Here is a 15048-nt window from a genome sequence, read left to right on the forward strand (position 1 = left end):
GGACTAACCATCGACATACTTATAACGGTTCGTGTTGCTTGCAGGCTGGAGGTGGGCAAATGGATCTGGTAGTTTCTGTCGCGGAATGGATTTGCTCTGCGGAGAGGCACGTGAATAAAGCGGCATGCCCTCTCATCCATGGGCGCGAGGAACGTGAATTCAATTGGAACAAGAGTGCGGGCCACGGGGCACACGGGCCAGAGTGCTACCCAAACTGCTAGGTACCTCAACATCTGCCTAAACGGGGTGCAGCAAAATGCAACCAGAACACCATGGGATACAGGCCACGCCCCGGCATCACCCGCGCCAATAGACTCACATGTGCTCGGATGCGTGCCTCTATTTATGTGGTTGATATATCCGACCTTCTTTCTTCGTCTGCCAACACCGCTTTTGTCCCTCCTTCCGAAGGCCGTCCGACCAGCCCAGCAGACCATCCAATCCAACCGCACCCCACCTGCATCTCCACCCGCCTATGTTTGGGTGCGCTATTGCCGCCTTGGAAAATGACTCTGGAGTGGCCCATATCTGGCCCTTGATGAGCGGGTGAGCGGTTGCGCTCCTCCCCCTAGTCGTCTCACAACCCCCCTTGCCTCCGCCTTTCCCCCGCTTCTTAGCGCCCGGAAGCGCCTTGGCCATGGCTGTTTGCTGACCCGCCGCGGTGCTCCCAGGCTCCCAGGCTCCCAGGCTCCCAGGCACCTCGCCAATGCGCACGACGTCACGCCCCCAGCCTGCATCCGCCGCCGTGACTTGTGAGGCTCCATCGCCGGCCAAACGCTGCAGGAAGTGCCGGCTCCATCCCGGCCGTCTAACGCGAGGTCTGCTGCCTTCCGCTCGCCAGTTCCACGCCCCGGCTGGTCGTCGAACGTGCCCGTGCTGGACCAGAGTTCGGATCACCTGTCGTGCGCCTCGTGGGCAGCGCGGCCTCGTCGTGGTGACTTGCTGGAAAACAACAACGGCAAACTTTTGACACGTCTGTGCGCCGACACGGGGACGCTTGTTCCAACCCTGGCTCCCTGGCTGTTCTGTTGCGGGCCGGCCTCACTCTATCGCTGCTACTGTTGCTGCTACATACCCCTCCGCGCCGGGGTGGGCTTTCTTGTCAACCGTGACGTCCAGTTCGCATCACACGCGCTTGCCTTCCGGCAACAGTTGTACGCGGATAGGGGGTTCCTTGAACGTATATCTACCGATCCGCCTCCCTACTCGACTCCTCGCTCGATTGCATTTCGAGAGCACAGCGTCTGGAAGCAGGTACGCGGGACTGATTTTTTTCCACTCCTGTCTGCTCTTGTGTAATCCTCGTCCATAGCCCAGTCTCAGCAAAAAGCCTCAGCGCAAGGAGAGCACCTCTGACGCGTCCTCCAACCAACCACCGGTATGCTTCCCCAGCTCCTGCTGGCGGCTGTGGCTGTCCCGACATGCCTAGCGATGGCGACCCCGGTCCGGAATCCTGAACTGGGCGCCAGGGCCGACACCCCTAGCTGGCACCAACATGTCAGGGCGTCGGATTCGCGCACCATACGTCCCCGGGCAATCGTGGCAAGTCGCAATGCCGGCAACGTGTCAAGCCCGGATGGCCTCATCACGGGCAAGACCCCAACCGTGCTCTCGCGCCTTGGCCCCGCTGAGGAGAAGCCGTCCATTGTGGTCGATTTCGGCCAGAACACAGTGGGAATCTTGTCTATCCAATTCGGGGGATCCTCGACCGTCAACGGTAGCAGCAGCGCTCGCCCGGGTCTGAAGCTCGCATTCTCCGAGACTTTGCAGTTCCTGACCGACAGGAGCGACTTCACTCGTTCCGATCACGCATCGGGGGTATGTCCACATCTCACCCCGATTTCATGTTGCGCGGACCACAGTAACAATGGGCTAACACACCCGCCTTACTAGGACCAGAAGTTCACCCAGGGAACCGACCAGGTAAGGCCAGCCATTGCTATGTTGAGTCCCTAGGTTTGCCGGGATACGTTACTTCGGTGTTGATATAAGTGACGGGCGATGGCTGGTTTGACCTCCCGCTGACTGGGATCTCCCTGCCTTCCGCAGATTTCGGTGCGGCAGGAGCCCTACGAATACGTCAATAATATTGGCTGCCAGCACGACAGGAAGGTGTGTTCCGACGGCCTCCACGGATTCCGCTATGTCAGAATTTGGCTCGACGCCCTAGACTCGGACGCGCCGTACACCACCTCGTTCGGCACCGTATCCATCGTGTCTATGAAGCTGGAGCTGTCTGCTTTCCATGGCACGCCGGACACGTTCCGCGGAAACTTTGAGTGTTCCGACTCTGCCATCACCCAGTGGTGGTACGACGCCGTTTACACCAACGACCTCTGCATCGACACTTTCCGTCTCAACGATACGGAGCCGCGAGACGGAGGCAGCCCTACCCTTGCGGGGAAGCTGGTTCTTCACGACGGGCCCAAGCGCGATCGCGACCCCTACGTGGGGGACTTGGCAGTCTCGGCCCTTACCGCCTACCTCTCGCACGACGTGGCGGAATCGGCCAGTAACGTACTTGAGGACCTCGCTTTGCACCAGCGGAGCGACGGCTGGATCCCGCCAGCGAGCATGTAAGAAACCCTACTGTTCCACCGACGATCAATGTGTGTAATCTTGTGAACCCTGCTGACTGTTCAACGCCGACTAGTGGGAACTACGGCCTGCAGCTGTTCGACTACCCGCTCTGGTGGGTTGTGTGCAGCTGCGATTATGTGCTATACACTGGGAACGGCACGTTTCTGCAGAACCTCTGGCCCAACCTGGTCAAGGTTCTTGATGGCTTCTACCCGGGGGTCACCAACGCAGCGACTGGGCTCATCGAGCGCAAGGGCTATGGTGACTTTGCCTTCATCCCGCGCGAGGGGGCTGTGACGTACTACAACGCTCTCTACGTCCGCGCTCTCAACTATGCTGCCGACATGGCCGAGCAGCTGGGTCACAGCAGTGATGCGCCTCGCTGGCGCAGCCGGGCCACACAGGTGGGCGATGCGCTTCTCAAGCGCAACTGGGACCGCAGTGTAGGCGCCTTTTACGATGGCGGCCGCTGCGGCAACCAACAGCTCTGCCCCACGCACGGCCAGGATGGAAACAGCCTGGCGATCATGACAGGCATCGCCAATACGACCACCCCCGCCGTGGGTGGCAACGGCAGCGTTGCCGAGTCGATCCTCAGTTATTTGGACCGTGCCCTCCGTCGGCCCTACGGCAACGCCTTTTTCGACACGGATGATTATGGTGGCGGATACTCGCAGCGCGTCTACGCCTTTATATCCTACTTCGAGATCGAGGCGCGGTTCAAGGTGCCGTCGGCTGCGGACTCGGCCTATGACGAGATTCGCCGACTGTATAGCGCCATGGCATCAGGCGACCCGGGCGTCACCTTCTGGGAGGGAATCGGACCCGGCGCATCACCGTACCAGGACGGTTTCACCTCCATGTCCCACGGCTGGTCGACTGGAATTGTGCCCTCGACCATCAATCATGTCCTGGGGATCATGCCGACAAAGCCGGGCTTTGCCGAGTGGGAGGTCAAGCCCGTCATGGGTGGGGGGCTGACATGGGCCCGAGGCGTAGCGCCCACGCCCAACGGCGAGTTCGCTGTCTCTTGGACCACGACCGTTGAGGGTGGTGCCGACGCCGAGTTCCGCATCCAGATCTCGTCCCCGAGGGGCAGCAAGGGCACCATCTCGGTGCCTGTATCTGGCGCTGGGGTGACGGTCAAGCTTAACGGGCGGGACATCTACAACGTAGGGGCTGATGGGACACGGGAAGGCGCCATTTATAAGGACGGTCGTGTGTCGTTCGCCGTTGACGGTGGCAAGCATGACGTTGTCGTCTTCCGCAAGGTCTGAAAGGGACAAGGGGGAATCGATGTGGCTTCATACTTCGCCACTCGTATCGAAGGGCCGTATGTAGAGGGTGGGGGCTTGGATATGATACGGCGTACCAGTCAATACATACTTTCCCAATTTTTTTTTTCGGAAACGTCGCCTTATTTTCTTGTCAAAAGGACGACCAAACTAGCCTCAGCAAACTGAGCGGTGGCTGGTGCTGGTTGCAATTCGCCATTATCCGACTGGCGCAGTCGAACCTTTGTCGTGATTCGCCAGAAAGAAAACACCGCGTTGCATTCAAGTATGAGAAAAAAAGACCGGGTTCGATGGGGATGGAAAGATTGCTGAGGGAGGAGTCAAGGAAAAGACAAGCGATTACAGTCGGTGTCATGGCAGTAGTCGGGTTGCGAAGAGTCCGTTCTGTCTGCCCTCAGACCCCAGCACGAGAGAGGAAGGAACCTCATGAAGCGGGCCCTTCCTTGGGTGGGCCCAACAGAGGCGAGCGAGGGAGCAAGCAATTAGGACGTCACGTGCCCGACTCCAGCGCACACAACCCACTCATTGAATTCAAAAATTTGGCCCGCACCCCCCTTCCAGTTTTTGGAAACGACCTTTCTGGAGAAGCAAGAGTTTGTCGCCGACGACATATCAACGCCCCCAAACAACACCGCCAAAATGGTTGCCGCAAAGAAGCACGTCCCGATCGTGAAGAAGCGTATGTCGAAGCTCCCCTCGAAACCGCGGCCCTGATTCTCCCCCGGCGAGCCAACCGCGGACGGATGGTGGTGGCGGGTGGTGGTGCTGGGATTGAGCCCGAAGCCTTCCCTCACCCCCTCCCCTCGCGCTTCCACGGGGGAAATCAGCAGGACAAAGAGAATCGGGAATGTTGACATTTGAGGGACCTCACCCGCTGCAGGCACGAAGGGCTTCATGCGCCACCAGAGCGACAGGTTCAAGCGCGTCGACCCCAGCTGGAGGAAGCCCAAGGGTATTGACAACCGTGTCCGCCGTCGATTCAAGAGCAACCTGGCTATGCCCTCGGTACGCTGCGAATGCACCCATATCACTCTTTCTTTCACATGGTTTTGCTACAAGGCTCCCCTTCCTCTGTGTCGGGAAATTCCCCTCTCTCGCGGTCTCGAGCTTCTCGAATGCCGAACCGAGGAATGAGGCAGCAGTGACTCACAGACATAATTCTCCCCCAATTGGACCACCGGCTAACGGGCGGGATGCTTCTCCCACCGCCTACAGATCGGCTACGGCTCAAACAAGAAGACCCGCCACATGATGCCCTCGGGTCACAAGGCCTTCCTCGTCCAGAACACCAACGACGTCGAGCTCCTCCTCATGCACAACCAGACCTTCGCGGCAGAGATCGCCCACAACGTTTCGTCGAGAAAGCGCATCGACATCATCGCCAGGGCGAAGCAACTCGGCGTCAAGGTCACGAACCCCAAGGCGAAGGTCACGACCGAGGTATAAAGGGAAAAAAGGGTCATCTCTGGGTATTCGGCTTTGTTATGGTTGCGACACGGACTTCTCTTTTTTTCCATTTGCTCTTGGTCTGCGGGGAAAGGGAGTACAAAGATTACTGGCATTACCGCATAAGAGTTTCGGGGGCCGTCTGGCCATCATGAATTGCAACTTTCTGGTCACATTCTCGGTTCCGTGCGTGAGGCGTGACCGGCGGCCAGGGGAAGGGGCGCAAGTACTGCAGGATTATACCTGGTGCGGTCACGTTCTATTGGCACCGAGGGAGGAGCCAGGGAGGAAGAAGCGGAGAAATGAACACGCTCTCGCACGAACCCACGTCTTGTTCTACATCTTGCGGCTATCTGCCGTCTGCCACTGGCGGCCAATTCGAAGGAAGAACGGCGCCTTGATGTGTGATACTACAAGACCCCAAAATCAACAGCCTGTCCCGCCCCGTCGAGCCAAGTCTATTCTAGAAAGCTGGGAACCTAGAACAAAGGAAGCTGCCCCGGACTGTCCGCCAGAAACTCCTGTCACGATTTTACTGCTGGGCACACTGAGGGGCTCCCTCGTCCTCGTCGACGTCCTCCCACTCTTGACCGTAACGCGGGTCGCCCGAGCTCGCACCCATCTGGTGGTTGATTAGAACGGCGTCATGTCAGTCAACTGTCGTCACCCTGTCAAGGAGGTATAAAACGGGAAAGAACAGGGAATCTTACCTCTTCAATATCGGCATCCTTCTCGTACTCGACCTCATCGGTCTCCTCAGCCGCGATGGGCTCGGCCGGGGGAGGCAGCAGCGCCTTGAGGGCGTCATATGACTTATCGTCGCCGTCCAGCCAGCCGTCGGCGGGGAACTCGATCTTAACGATCAGGTACAGGTCGCCCTTGGTCTCGCCCCGCTTGGGCGGCATGCCCTCTCCCGGGACCTTGATGACCTCGGACGGGCGCAGGATCTTGCCGCGCGGGTGGTCGATGTGAATCCCCCTGCCGTCCAGGTGCTTGAGCACGACGCGGCTGAAGCCGCAGAGGGCCTCGGCCACGGTCACGATCAGGTCGGCCGACAGGTCGGTGCCGATGCGCGTGAAGGTGTCGTTCGGCTTCTCCTGTAGCACCAGTATGATGTCGCCGGGGGTCTGCTCGGGGAGCTGGTCGCCCTCGCCCTCGAGCACGATGCGCTCGCCGTGCATGGAGCCGCGCGGGATGTAGACCTCGAGGGCCTTTGTGGTGGCGACGGTGCACTTGCCCTTGCACTTCTTGCACCGGTCCTTCTCCTTAACGTAGGTGCCGCTGCCCTGGCAGTGGTCGCACGCCACGAGCTCGCTGCGCATCATGCCGGGCCCGACCTGGCGGAGCCGCTCCTGGCGGCCGCCGCCGGCGCAGCGGTCGCACTCCTGGGGCTTGACCTTGTCCTTGGCGCCGGTGCCCTTGCAGACGCTGCAGAGGACGCGCTTGTTGGACGAGAACTTGACCGTCTTGCCCTTGTACAGCTCCTCGAGGGAGACGTCGTACGGCATCTCCTGGTCGGCGCCGCGGCGGGGCCGCCTGGGCATGCCGCCGCCGGGGCCGCCGGGGCCGCCGGGGCCTCCCATGCCCATGCCGAACATTTGCGCCAGGATGTCGTTGATGTCGACGCCCTCGCCGCTGCCCATGCCGCCGGGGCCGCGCGACGGGTCGAAGGCGGCCATGCCGTGGGCGTCGTACAGCTCGCGCTTCTGCTCATCGCGCAGGATCTCGTAGGCTTGCGTCACCGCCTTGAACTTCACCTCGGACTCGGCCCTCCGCTCCTCGGGGACCTTGTCTGGATGGTGTTGCAGTGCGGCCTGGGCACGGGGGAATTACACGACGGGCTCTCTTCCACGGTTAGGAGGCTGCGGCTCGGAGCACGGCGGGGACAGGGCCCAGGAGGGGTAGGTAGGTAGGTAGGTAGGTAGGTAGGTAGCGGTGGTGGAACAGGGAACCCACCTTGCGGTATGCCTTCTTGATGGCATCTTGGCTCGCCGACTTGTCGACGCCCAGGAGCTCTACCGGGGATGGGGTTAGGAGGTGATGTCACGCGGAGCGAGGGGCGGAGCGGGATGTGCGAGCCACGAACCGTAGAGGTCCGCGTCCTCGTCGATGGGCGTTGCGCCGCTGCTTGGCCCTCCGCTGTCCATGACTGACTGCTGCCGTTGACAACCGACCCGAAGCGCTGGATAGCTCGGGGCCTAGCTGCTGCAGCTCCTAAGCCGTGGGGGCCCGATTCGATGGAATATCCGCCTGGGCACGTCGTTCGTCTTGGGGCTATTTCCGTCTTTCCGTTTGCGTATCGAGCGGAATGTTCCGAGTGAACGGATACTAGGAAGGTTGAGACGGCTCCCGTTACAAGCAGCGTTCCAAACTAAACAAAGTGGGTGGATAGGCTGACAGTATGAAGGTTCTTTCTTTTCTGCCTCGAACACTTTGAGCTCAGAACGGAGCCCAGGCCGGTGCCAGTAAGAGGAGGAGCTCTTCCAAGGTTGGTTCAGGTGGTATCCAGGTGGAGATCAAAAAAGCCCCATCTCAGCAATTTTTTTTCTGCTTGATCATTGCACAAGGGAAGGGAAGAAAAAAAAACCAACAAAAGCGACCGCAGATCGGACCAGTCGGGGAGGGGTTGGCTGGCTACACGGCTTGCTTTTGGTGAGATCCCTGCACCAAGGCTGCCGTCGGCCCTACGTGGGGGAAGCTGGTGCCGCGTCTGCAGGCATTGACGCTAAAATCCGCGGGCCTTTGCTGGCCCGGACCCTGACTGTGGCGGTGCTGGCCAGCGCGCCACAACGGCTAACCAGCAAGGAAGGCACCCTTGCTCCACTGCCATATAAAAAGCCACAGCCGTGGGATGTGAGGATGGGATCACGACGAACAAATTGAAAATCACAATGCTTTTTAGACAGGGCCCGCGAAGGCCGCTGTTTCTCGGCCGCAGTGTCTGGATCGGCCATCTGCTGGCCTCTCGGGGCTACCGTACCTCGAAGGCAGCATCAGCCTTAACATCGAGCACGAACGGGGCAAAGAGCGACGATGAGAGTCGCCCAGCCAGGACCCGGTTTGCTCCGTCTCCAACAGGATTCCTCCACATGGGATCTCTGCGCACGGCGCTGTTCAACTATCTCCTGGCCAGGTCCACAGGCGGCCAGTTCTTGTTGCGATTGGAGGACACAGACCGTGTAACCGCCCCCAGCGATAGTCACTTGGCCCTAGCAGGCTCTCGCTGACAGTTGGTTCTTTTTATTCACGCAGACGAGGATCGTACCTGACGCCGAAAAGCGGCTATACGAGGACTTGCGTTGGGCCGGGCTGAGCTGGGATGAAGGCAGGCTTCCTCCCCTTACTCCAACTGGTGGCTGAAACTACTAACGCTCCGGTCGCCTGCTTTAAAGGCCCGGATATCGGAGGACCCAAGGGCCCGTACAGGCAGGTATGCGCACCGGATTCCATGCTTCAGAAAACTCAAGCGAGGTCATGTATGTGATCGGCGGAACAGCCGGTGGCTCCCGGCGGCACTGCTGACGATTCCCCCACGGCGCCCGCAGTCTGAGCGTCTACATCACTACCGGAAATACGCGCAGGAGTTGCTCGACAAGGACAGAGCCTACCGCTGCTTCTGCACCAAGGAGGAGCTCGAAGCCTCGCAGCTAGACTCCCAGGCCGAGAGCGGGCACACCGGGCGGTACCCCGGCACCTGCCTCGCCGTCACGGCCGACGAGTCCGAGGAACGCGCAGCGCGGGGCGAGCCACATGTGATCCGGTTCAAGAGCTCCAAAAAGCCGGTCCTGGTCCAAGATGTTGTGTACCGCCGCTTCAAAAAGCGGGGGGCCGAGGACGACTTCATCATCATGAAGAGCGACGGGTTCCCGACCTACCACTTCGCCAATGTCGTGGACGACTACCTCATGGAAGTCACCCACGTGGTACGCGGCGCCGAGTGGCTCGTGTCGACACCGATGCACTGCGACCTCTACGCGGCCCTCGGCTGGAAGGAGCCCGTCTTTGCGCACGTCGGCTTGCTCGTCAACGCGGAGCGCCAGAAGCTAAGCAAGCGCAACTCGGACATCCAGATCTCGTCCTACCAGGAGAAGCACATACTCCCAGAGGCTCTGCTGAACTTTCTCGTGACGCTCGGCTGGCGCGCCCCTTCCCGCAAAGGCATCATGACCCTGCAGCAGCTAGTCGAATGCGTATGTATTTTGTGGTCACCGCGGGGATTCAGGATAGATTACTCCTTTATCTCCCAAGGGAGCGGAGAGGAGTTGCTGCTGACAAAAGGGGGACAACGCCGACCTAGTTTAATCTGAAATTCACAAAGGGCGACATCGTCACGGAGCTGGAAAAGCTCGAGTTCTACCAGCGTAAGCATCTTGAACGGCTGCTAACCGAACCCCCGGCCGACCACCAACCTGATCCGAGGTTACCTGATCCGAGGTTACCTGATCCGAAGTTACTTGATCCGAGGTTGGAACCGGTTCTGCGTGCGGTGGCAGACGAGATCCGGGCCCTCGAGGCCAGCCGGACCGGCGGCAACTCTTCGGAATTCCCCGAGCCTCCAAATTCGCCAGCGCCCATCGACACGGCACCCCTCGGCAGCCTGCACCCCGCCGTGGAGGATGATCTCGAGGCCGCCGGGGGCCGGCAAGAGTACGTGCTGGCGGCCCTGCGGCTCCTGGCGCACAAGGCCTGGCCGCTCGAGGGCCTGGTCGCGGCCAACAGGTACATCTTTTGGCGCCCGAGCCGCGCCCACCTGCTCGAGACGCTGGGCCAGCTACGGGAGGCCCTGGGGGAGGTTGAGGTTGTGGCCGACGGCTCCGCGGATGGAGTTCGCGTGGCCCTCGCCTCGGCGCGGCGGGCCCTAGAGCCCCTGGACCACGAGATGTCCTGGACGGCCGACCGCCTCGGCGAAGTCATCGAGTTCGTCAACGACTCCGTCGTATGCCATGAGCCGGGGACGGGGCTGCCTATCGCACACGCCACTTTCAAGCTGTGGAGGTGGGCGATGGCGGGGCTGGACCCGGGGCCGCCCATCCATGCCCTCCTTGAGTTGCTGGGCCGCGAGGAGGCGCTCGCGCGATTGGACCAGGCCATCGAGCTCGCCGCGGAGGCCGGCTGGGGCTAGTCCATAGTTTTACTTGGAAGCACGTAGTTGGGCTCTATATCTGTGCCTGGTCTGGATCTTTCTGGGTGGTATTTTCTCCCTGACGGTTTTTTATTCTATGTTTGTAATATTGTATCATTACTCTACTGCCGCCCGGCGGATACAGCCTCTCATTGGGCCGCTCCCGATAGGATTCAGTCCCCCCATCTCGGCTTGCTCAGCCCTGCGTAACCTCATTCAGACCGACGGGGCGAGAACACGCGGTTCCTCTTGTCCCCTTAGCGGTGCGTAGATGTGTGTGTCTTGGGTCGAACGAGAAGAGAAAGTGCTCTCGACGCCGTCGATGCGACGATCCCAACTCGCAATTACGAGCAATCAAAAGCCCACGCAACTGCAGCAGCAGCAGCATCTAATCCTCATGCCGCAGCAGGGGGCGGGTCCGCGCGCGGGTTAAAGACCATGGCCTTGATCTCGCCCGCCATGAGGGCCGACTTCTCCCTGGCCGAGACCTGCTTGCTGTCCTGCGCCAGCTTCTCCACCGTCTGCTCGAGCGCCCGGCCCGGGCCCGACAAGGCCGGGTAGGTGAGGGAGGAGGGCCCGGCGCGTCCGCCGCCGCCGCCGCCACCACCACCACCGCCGCCACCACCACCACCGCCGCCGCCGGCGCGCTGCATCAGGCCGACAGCCTCCTTGATCTTGCTGCCCAGGTCCAGCATCTGCTTGTTCCCGTAGTCGCGGTTCGTGAGCAGCGGGCTCTGGGACAAGGTCTGGACCCAGTACTTGTTCCACAGCAGCTCCAGCAGGTGCGCGTCGAGCGTGCTCTTGAAGTGCTCGGTGCCGAGCGAGTAGTAGCGGCTCGCGTGGGCGCCAAAGTCCTCGGCCTTGGCCAGGGGCACCGTCTGGTAGCCGTCGGCGGCGGCGACATCCTCGGGGGCGGCCTTGTAGCCGTCTGGGTAGGTGCGGAAGGCGCCGATCTCGACCTTGCCGGCGCTGATGGTGCGGTCCGGGTCGATGACGACGGCGACGAAGGGCTCGTTGAACTGCTGCTGCATGTGCTGGGTGCCCACGTCGATGCCCGACAGCCAGCAGCCGTAGCCCGGGTGGCTGTGGTACCAGCCCACCACGTTCTCCATGCGCCCTTGGTCGCGCGACAGGCGCAGGTACTCGATCAGGTACTCGTTGGCCTCCTCCTGCGCGTTTACGCGCGTCTCGGTCCCTTCGACGGGGAGCCGGAAGGCGTCAGTGATGACAAAGGTCGTGCCGTCGACGTAGCCCTGCATCACGCCCATGACCTCGAGCGAGCCGCCCGAGCGCGCGTGCATCACCATCTTTATCAGCGCCACGGCGCTGATGCGCACCGTCTTGAAGTAGTTGGGGTCTTTGTTCCAAGGCTTCCTGGCCGCGAGCTCCTTGTGGGCGTCGGCGTCGTAGTTGTAGAGGGCATCGCGCGCGGGGTCGACTAGCTTGACGTTATTGTCGAGCTCTGGGAACGGTGTTAGCGGGACACTGCTGCCAGGTCGAGGGCGGGGGCGGGGGCGGGGGAGGAGAGTGTGACGAACCCCATGATTTCATAGCAACATCCATCTTGACTGTTGGGGAGACTATGCTCTGGGCAGGAGAAAGGTTGTCGAGCCGGGCAAGGCTGCCTCTGGTGGAGGGTCGGGAGAGGCAGACAGCCCGAGGGCTGGGCTGATCTATCTCTCTGGCCGCTACCAGGATATCGGGTCGGCGCTTCGTCGTCAAGCGTGTCTACCGTTCAGTCGGTGATGTTTCGTCCAGGCCGAGTCGGAGATGGCGGGATTGCGAGTGACGTCCGCCTTTCGTTTGTTGCCGGTTGTTGGTCGGCGGTTCCGGGATGATGGACGGACACGGCCGAAGCTCCTCCTGGTAGTTCCGCTGGAGCTTGCATGCAAGGGCGCGGAGGTGGGGCAGAGTGGGTCACAGACAGCAGGGAAGTCGACAGCCGTCTGGTGGGCCTCGCGCTGCTGTGGGTCTCAACGGGCCACCTCTAATTAGGCAGGTTCGACGCTATTTGTGCATTGATTCTATCAAGACTTCTATCAAGGCATATCTACACCCTCCTAGGCCACTCGCAATCCATCATCAGCTAAATATGTACTTATTAGAAGCCCGCAAGTGTCTACAGATATACACTTCTACCCCGACGATCCGGGAGCCGGCACCTTCAAGCCCTTGACGCTGTCCCAGACGCTCTGGCTCACGCGGGTCGGGATCTTGCGCCCGCGCAGCCGCTGGTCGACGAGCCACGTGCCGACGACGAACTCCTCCTTGGATAGCATGCCGCGCCGCCCGAGGTCGACAAGATCCCACACCTCGGCGAGCTCGTCAAACGGGAGGCGGCTGCGGCCCCAGAGGTCTCGCACCACCACGTTGGTCACCGAGTCCTGGCCAGGGCCACTGCCGTCGCTGCTGCCCTGCTGCGGCGCCGCGAGCAGCAGCCCGCGGTTGCTGGCCCAGAGCGCCGCGTATCTCCGGCGCTCTGCTGCCGTGAGCTGATCCCGCCACCGTCGGCGCGAGCCCTCGTGGTGCATGTGCTTCTTTCCTAAGGAGCTTCGCTTGCGGTAGCGCTCGTGGTTCCGCCGGGACTCCTCGTCGTCGGATTTCGAAGGTGGCGATCGTAGAGTCTGCAGCATGCCCGAGCGCTTGGGCGGCGACTTGCTATAGCTGCGTGAAAGGTCCGGCGGCTGCAGATCATTGCGTTGCTTTCGCCGGGGCACTGGTATCGGAGGTGGGGCCCGGCTCTCCTCAGAAGCTTGCTGGCGGCGTGCCGAGGCGAGATTACTGGCGACAATGGCGTTGGTGAGAGAGTCGAGGGCCAAGCCTGGCCCATGATGATTCCCGACGCGAGTATGCGTCGCGGCCGCCGCTACCTGTCGTTGTCCGGGGGTTGAGGATTGTGGAGGTGGTGGTGTTTTTGGTCGCAAACGGCCTACCACCCCCGGTTCTGCGCGGTCCTGGGCCGGAGAGGATGGGGCAGGACCGCTGCGGCCAGATGAAGTCGTAAAGAAGGTGTCGTCGGACGATTCCGAACCGGCCCTAGCTCGCGCCACGGTTCTGACAGTTCCTGGTCCATCAACATCTCGACCGAGAGATCCAGTCCGTTCGTGTTGGTTGGGTGGGGCCCCGCGGCGCGCCGAAGCCCTGTCTGTAGCAGAGGACCCGCGCGCTGTTGGTTGAGATACCGAGGCCGGTCGTCGGCGGGGAGGCGGTGGCGTCGGACCTGTCGCTGGCGCTCGCTCATCAGTTACTTTGGTTGGGCGGGAGTCCGGTCGACTATCAACGGCAGTGGCAGCGCGAGGCGCCGGGGTCGGTATCTTTTCGCGAACAATGACCCGGCCACCACCAGCATCGTCACGGTCATGACTTGTAGCAGCGGTAGTTGAATCTGGGCCCGAATCAGCCAAGACTTTCGTTCTAATGTTATCAGGTCTCGGCTTTGGTCCGGGTTTGGGCTTTGGAGGCCGTTTCGTCGGAGTGTCCTGTGTCTGTCTCTCATCCGAGGCATCGCGCCGTCGCCCATCTTCAGGGCGTGTCCGGAGTTTCGCACTTTCAGGAGGCGGGCTCTTGACAGGGTCTGTATCTTCTCGTCCACGCCACGCACGGTCTGGGGCAGGAAACTGGGGTTCTTGCGGCGAAGTGATATCTCTGACGGGGCGGTCCCCGTCGGCGTTGGAGGTGTAGGTCCTGTCCCGGTCGGGGTAGAGCCGGAGGCTGGGCGGAGGGGACGCAGCACCGGGCGTGCCGCCCCGATGTCCTTGCGGCGTCGCCGCGCCCCTGCCGGCCCGCTGCCTGTTCGGACTGGGACTAGCGGAGCGACTGGCGGCGAGCGTGGCGGCGATGAAAGAGGCGGAGCGCGTGTCGGGGCCGCCGGGTCTCGCGTCGGACGGGCGGAGGTGGGAGCCCGGCTGGGAGCTCGGCTGCAGCTGCGAGAGCTGGTGCGAGAGGGCTTGGTGGTGCTCGGAGCCGAAGGCGGAGCGGTCGGACGCGGCGCTGCCGCCGGTAGCGTGCCTGCTGAGACCGCTCTGCGGGGTCGAGGCCGAGGCGGCCGAGGTGGCGGCCACCAGGGCGCCGTTGGCGGCGGCCGAGAGCGGCTGCTGCGGCGGCGCAGGCCTCGCGGCGCGGCTCTGGAAGGCGAGCGAGGCGCCCCTGAGGGCGGCGCTCTGGGCGCCGGCGGCCGGCGTCGACGAAGACGGGACTTGGGCCGACCGTGGGGCCTGGGACGTCATTTGGGCCGGCCGGCCTGGCTGGGCGCCCGCCTACAACCCACCTGAGCGCTCGGGGGAGGAGGGAGGGGCTGGCTGGCTGGCGGTCGCGTGTGCTCGTGCTGAGCCCGCGTCTCGAAGGCGTCGGCGGTGCGTGCGAAACGGTGCAGGTTCTCGACGTCGGTGGCGCAAACAGTCGCGGGACGTGGGAGGCGACATGACTCGCTGGCAGGGCAATTGACGTTGGTGATGATATGAGTCCTACCGCAGGCGCCTGTCAGAGTATGATGCTGCCCAGACATGCATGCTGGGCGAGAACTTATAGCTGGGATAAGGCACGGCTGGGAGCCGACTGGCCAGCTTTGGCGTTGACTGCCCGGCTGACAGGCTGGTTGGGTGACTG

At 62.0% G+C, this 15048-nt stretch overlaps 6 protein-coding genes across 6 annotated transcripts; 3 read left to right on the forward strand and 3 right to left on the reverse strand.

Annotated features, from left to right (window-relative positions):
• Positions 1–361: 361 nt before the first annotated feature.
• On the forward strand, positions 362–4035 carry GGTG_01038 (alpha-L-rhamnosidase A). The gene is made up of 5 exons (XM_009218795.1): positions 362–546; positions 672–1818; positions 1894–1923; positions 2050–2576; positions 2654–4035. The coding sequence occupies exons 2-5, from the start codon at positions 1381–1383 to the stop codon at positions 3855–3857; spliced, it is 2199 nt and encodes a 732-aa protein (XP_009217059.1). The 5' UTR covers positions 362–546; positions 672–1380; the 3' UTR covers positions 3858–4035.
• A 376-nt stretch (positions 4036–4411) lies between these two features.
• GGTG_01039 (60S ribosomal protein L32) lies at positions 4412–5887 on the forward strand. Its single transcript, XM_009218796.1, has 3 exons — positions 4412–4554; positions 4756–4880; positions 5091–5887. Exons 1-3 carry the CDS (start codon positions 4515–4517, stop codon positions 5319–5321), a joined length of 396 nt encoding a protein of 131 aa, XP_009217060.1. The 5' UTR covers positions 4412–4514; the 3' UTR covers positions 5322–5887.
• On the reverse strand, positions 5566–7999 carry GGTG_01040 (chaperone dnaJ 3). The gene is made up of 4 exons (XM_009218797.1): positions 7408–7999; positions 7278–7336; positions 6032–7135; positions 5566–5943 (listed from the first exon to the last, which is right to left on the reverse strand). Exons 1-4 carry the CDS (start codon positions 7466–7468, stop codon positions 5854–5856), a joined length of 1314 nt encoding a protein of 437 aa, XP_009217061.1. The 5' UTR covers positions 7469–7999; the 3' UTR covers positions 5566–5853.
• Positions 8000–8072: 73 nt separating this feature from the next.
• On the forward strand, positions 8073–10691 carry GGTG_01041 (glutamyl-tRNA synthetase). The gene is made up of 5 exons (XM_009218798.1): positions 8073–8500; positions 8574–8646; positions 8714–8751; positions 8867–9511; positions 9619–10691. The coding sequence occupies exons 1-5, from the start codon at positions 8213–8215 to the stop codon at positions 10441–10443; spliced, it is 1869 nt and encodes a 622-aa protein (XP_009217062.1). The 5' UTR covers positions 8073–8212; the 3' UTR covers positions 10444–10691.
• On the reverse strand, positions 10488–12319 carry GGTG_01042 (COP9 signalosome complex subunit 5). The gene is made up of 2 exons (XM_009218799.1): positions 11982–12319; positions 10488–11905 (listed from the first exon to the last, which is right to left on the reverse strand). Exons 1-2 carry the CDS (start codon positions 12004–12006, stop codon positions 10839–10841), a joined length of 1092 nt encoding a protein of 363 aa, XP_009217063.1. The 5' UTR covers positions 12007–12319; the 3' UTR covers positions 10488–10838.
• A 259-nt stretch (positions 12320–12578) lies between these two features.
• GGTG_01043 (increased rDNA silencing protein 4) lies at positions 12579–14947 on the reverse strand (the record flags this gene model as incomplete). Its single annotated transcript, XM_009218800.1, has 2 exons — positions 12579–14657; positions 14711–14947. 2 exons carry the CDS (start codon positions 14945–14947, stop codon positions 12579–12581), a joined length of 2316 nt encoding a protein of 771 aa, XP_009217064.1.
• Between the last annotated feature and the right edge of the window lie 101 nt (positions 14948–15048).

Source organism: Gaeumannomyces tritici, assembly GCF_000145635.1.
Source record: "Gaeumannomyces tritici R3-111a-1 unplaced genomic scaffold supercont2.1, whole genome shotgun sequence".
Taxonomy (NCBI): Eukaryota; Fungi; Ascomycota; class Sordariomycetes; order Magnaporthales; family Magnaporthaceae; genus Gaeumannomyces; species Gaeumannomyces tritici.

Excerpts from the sequence above, each read along its gene's own strand:
- GGTG_01038 (XM_009218795.1), top strand. The coding sequence starts at position 1,381 with ATGCTTCCCCAGCTCCTGCTGGCGGCTGTGGCTGTCCCGACATGCCTA. Across the intron at positions 1,819-1,893 it reads GTTCCGATCACGCATCGGGG|GACCAGAAGTTCACCCAGGG; the intron begins GTATGTCCACAT and ends CCGCCTTACTAG. Across the intron at positions 1,924-2,049 it reads TCACCCAGGGAACCGACCAG|ATTTCGGTGCGGCAGGAGCC; the intron begins GTAAGGCCAGCC and ends TGCCTTCCGCAG.
- GGTG_01040 (XM_009218797.1), bottom strand. The coding sequence starts at position 7,468 with ATGGACAGCGGAGGGCCAAGCAGCGGCGCAACGCCCATCGACGAGGAC. Across the intron at positions 7,337-7,407 it reads CGAGGACGCGGACCTCTACG|AGCTCCTGGGCGTCGACAAG; the intron begins GTTCGTGGCTCG and ends CATCCCCGGTAG. Across the intron at positions 7,136-7,277 it reads TCAAGAAGGCATACCGCAAG|GCCGCACTGCAACACCATCC; the intron begins GTGGGTTCCCTG and ends CCCCGTGCCCAG.
- GGTG_01041 (XM_009218798.1), top strand. The coding sequence starts at position 8,213 with ATGCTTTTTAGACAGGGCCCGCGAAGGCCGCTGTTTCTCGGCCGCAGT. Across the intron at positions 8,752-8,866 it reads CCAAGGGCCCGTACAGGCAG|TCTGAGCGTCTACATCACTA; the intron begins GTATGCGCACCG and ends CGGCGCCCGCAG. Across the intron at positions 9,512-9,618 it reads TGCAGCAGCTAGTCGAATGC|TTTAATCTGAAATTCACAAA; the intron begins GTATGTATTTTG and ends ACGCCGACCTAG.
- GGTG_01042 (XM_009218799.1), bottom strand. The coding sequence starts at position 12,006 with ATGGATGTTGCTATGAAATCATGGG. Across the intron at positions 11,906-11,981 it reads TGTTGCTATGAAATCATGGG|AGCTCGACAATAACGTCAAG; the intron begins GTTCGTCACACT and ends CACCGTTCCCAG.
- GGTG_01039 (XM_009218796.1), top strand. The coding sequence starts at position 4,515 with ATGGTTGCCGCAAAGAAGCACGTCCCGATCGTGAAGAAGC. Across the intron at positions 4,555-4,755 it reads CGTCCCGATCGTGAAGAAGC|GCACGAAGGGCTTCATGCGC; the intron begins GTATGTCGAAGC and ends CACCCGCTGCAG. Across the intron at positions 4,881-5,090 it reads GCAACCTGGCTATGCCCTCG|ATCGGCTACGGCTCAAACAA; the intron begins GTACGCTGCGAA and ends CACCGCCTACAG.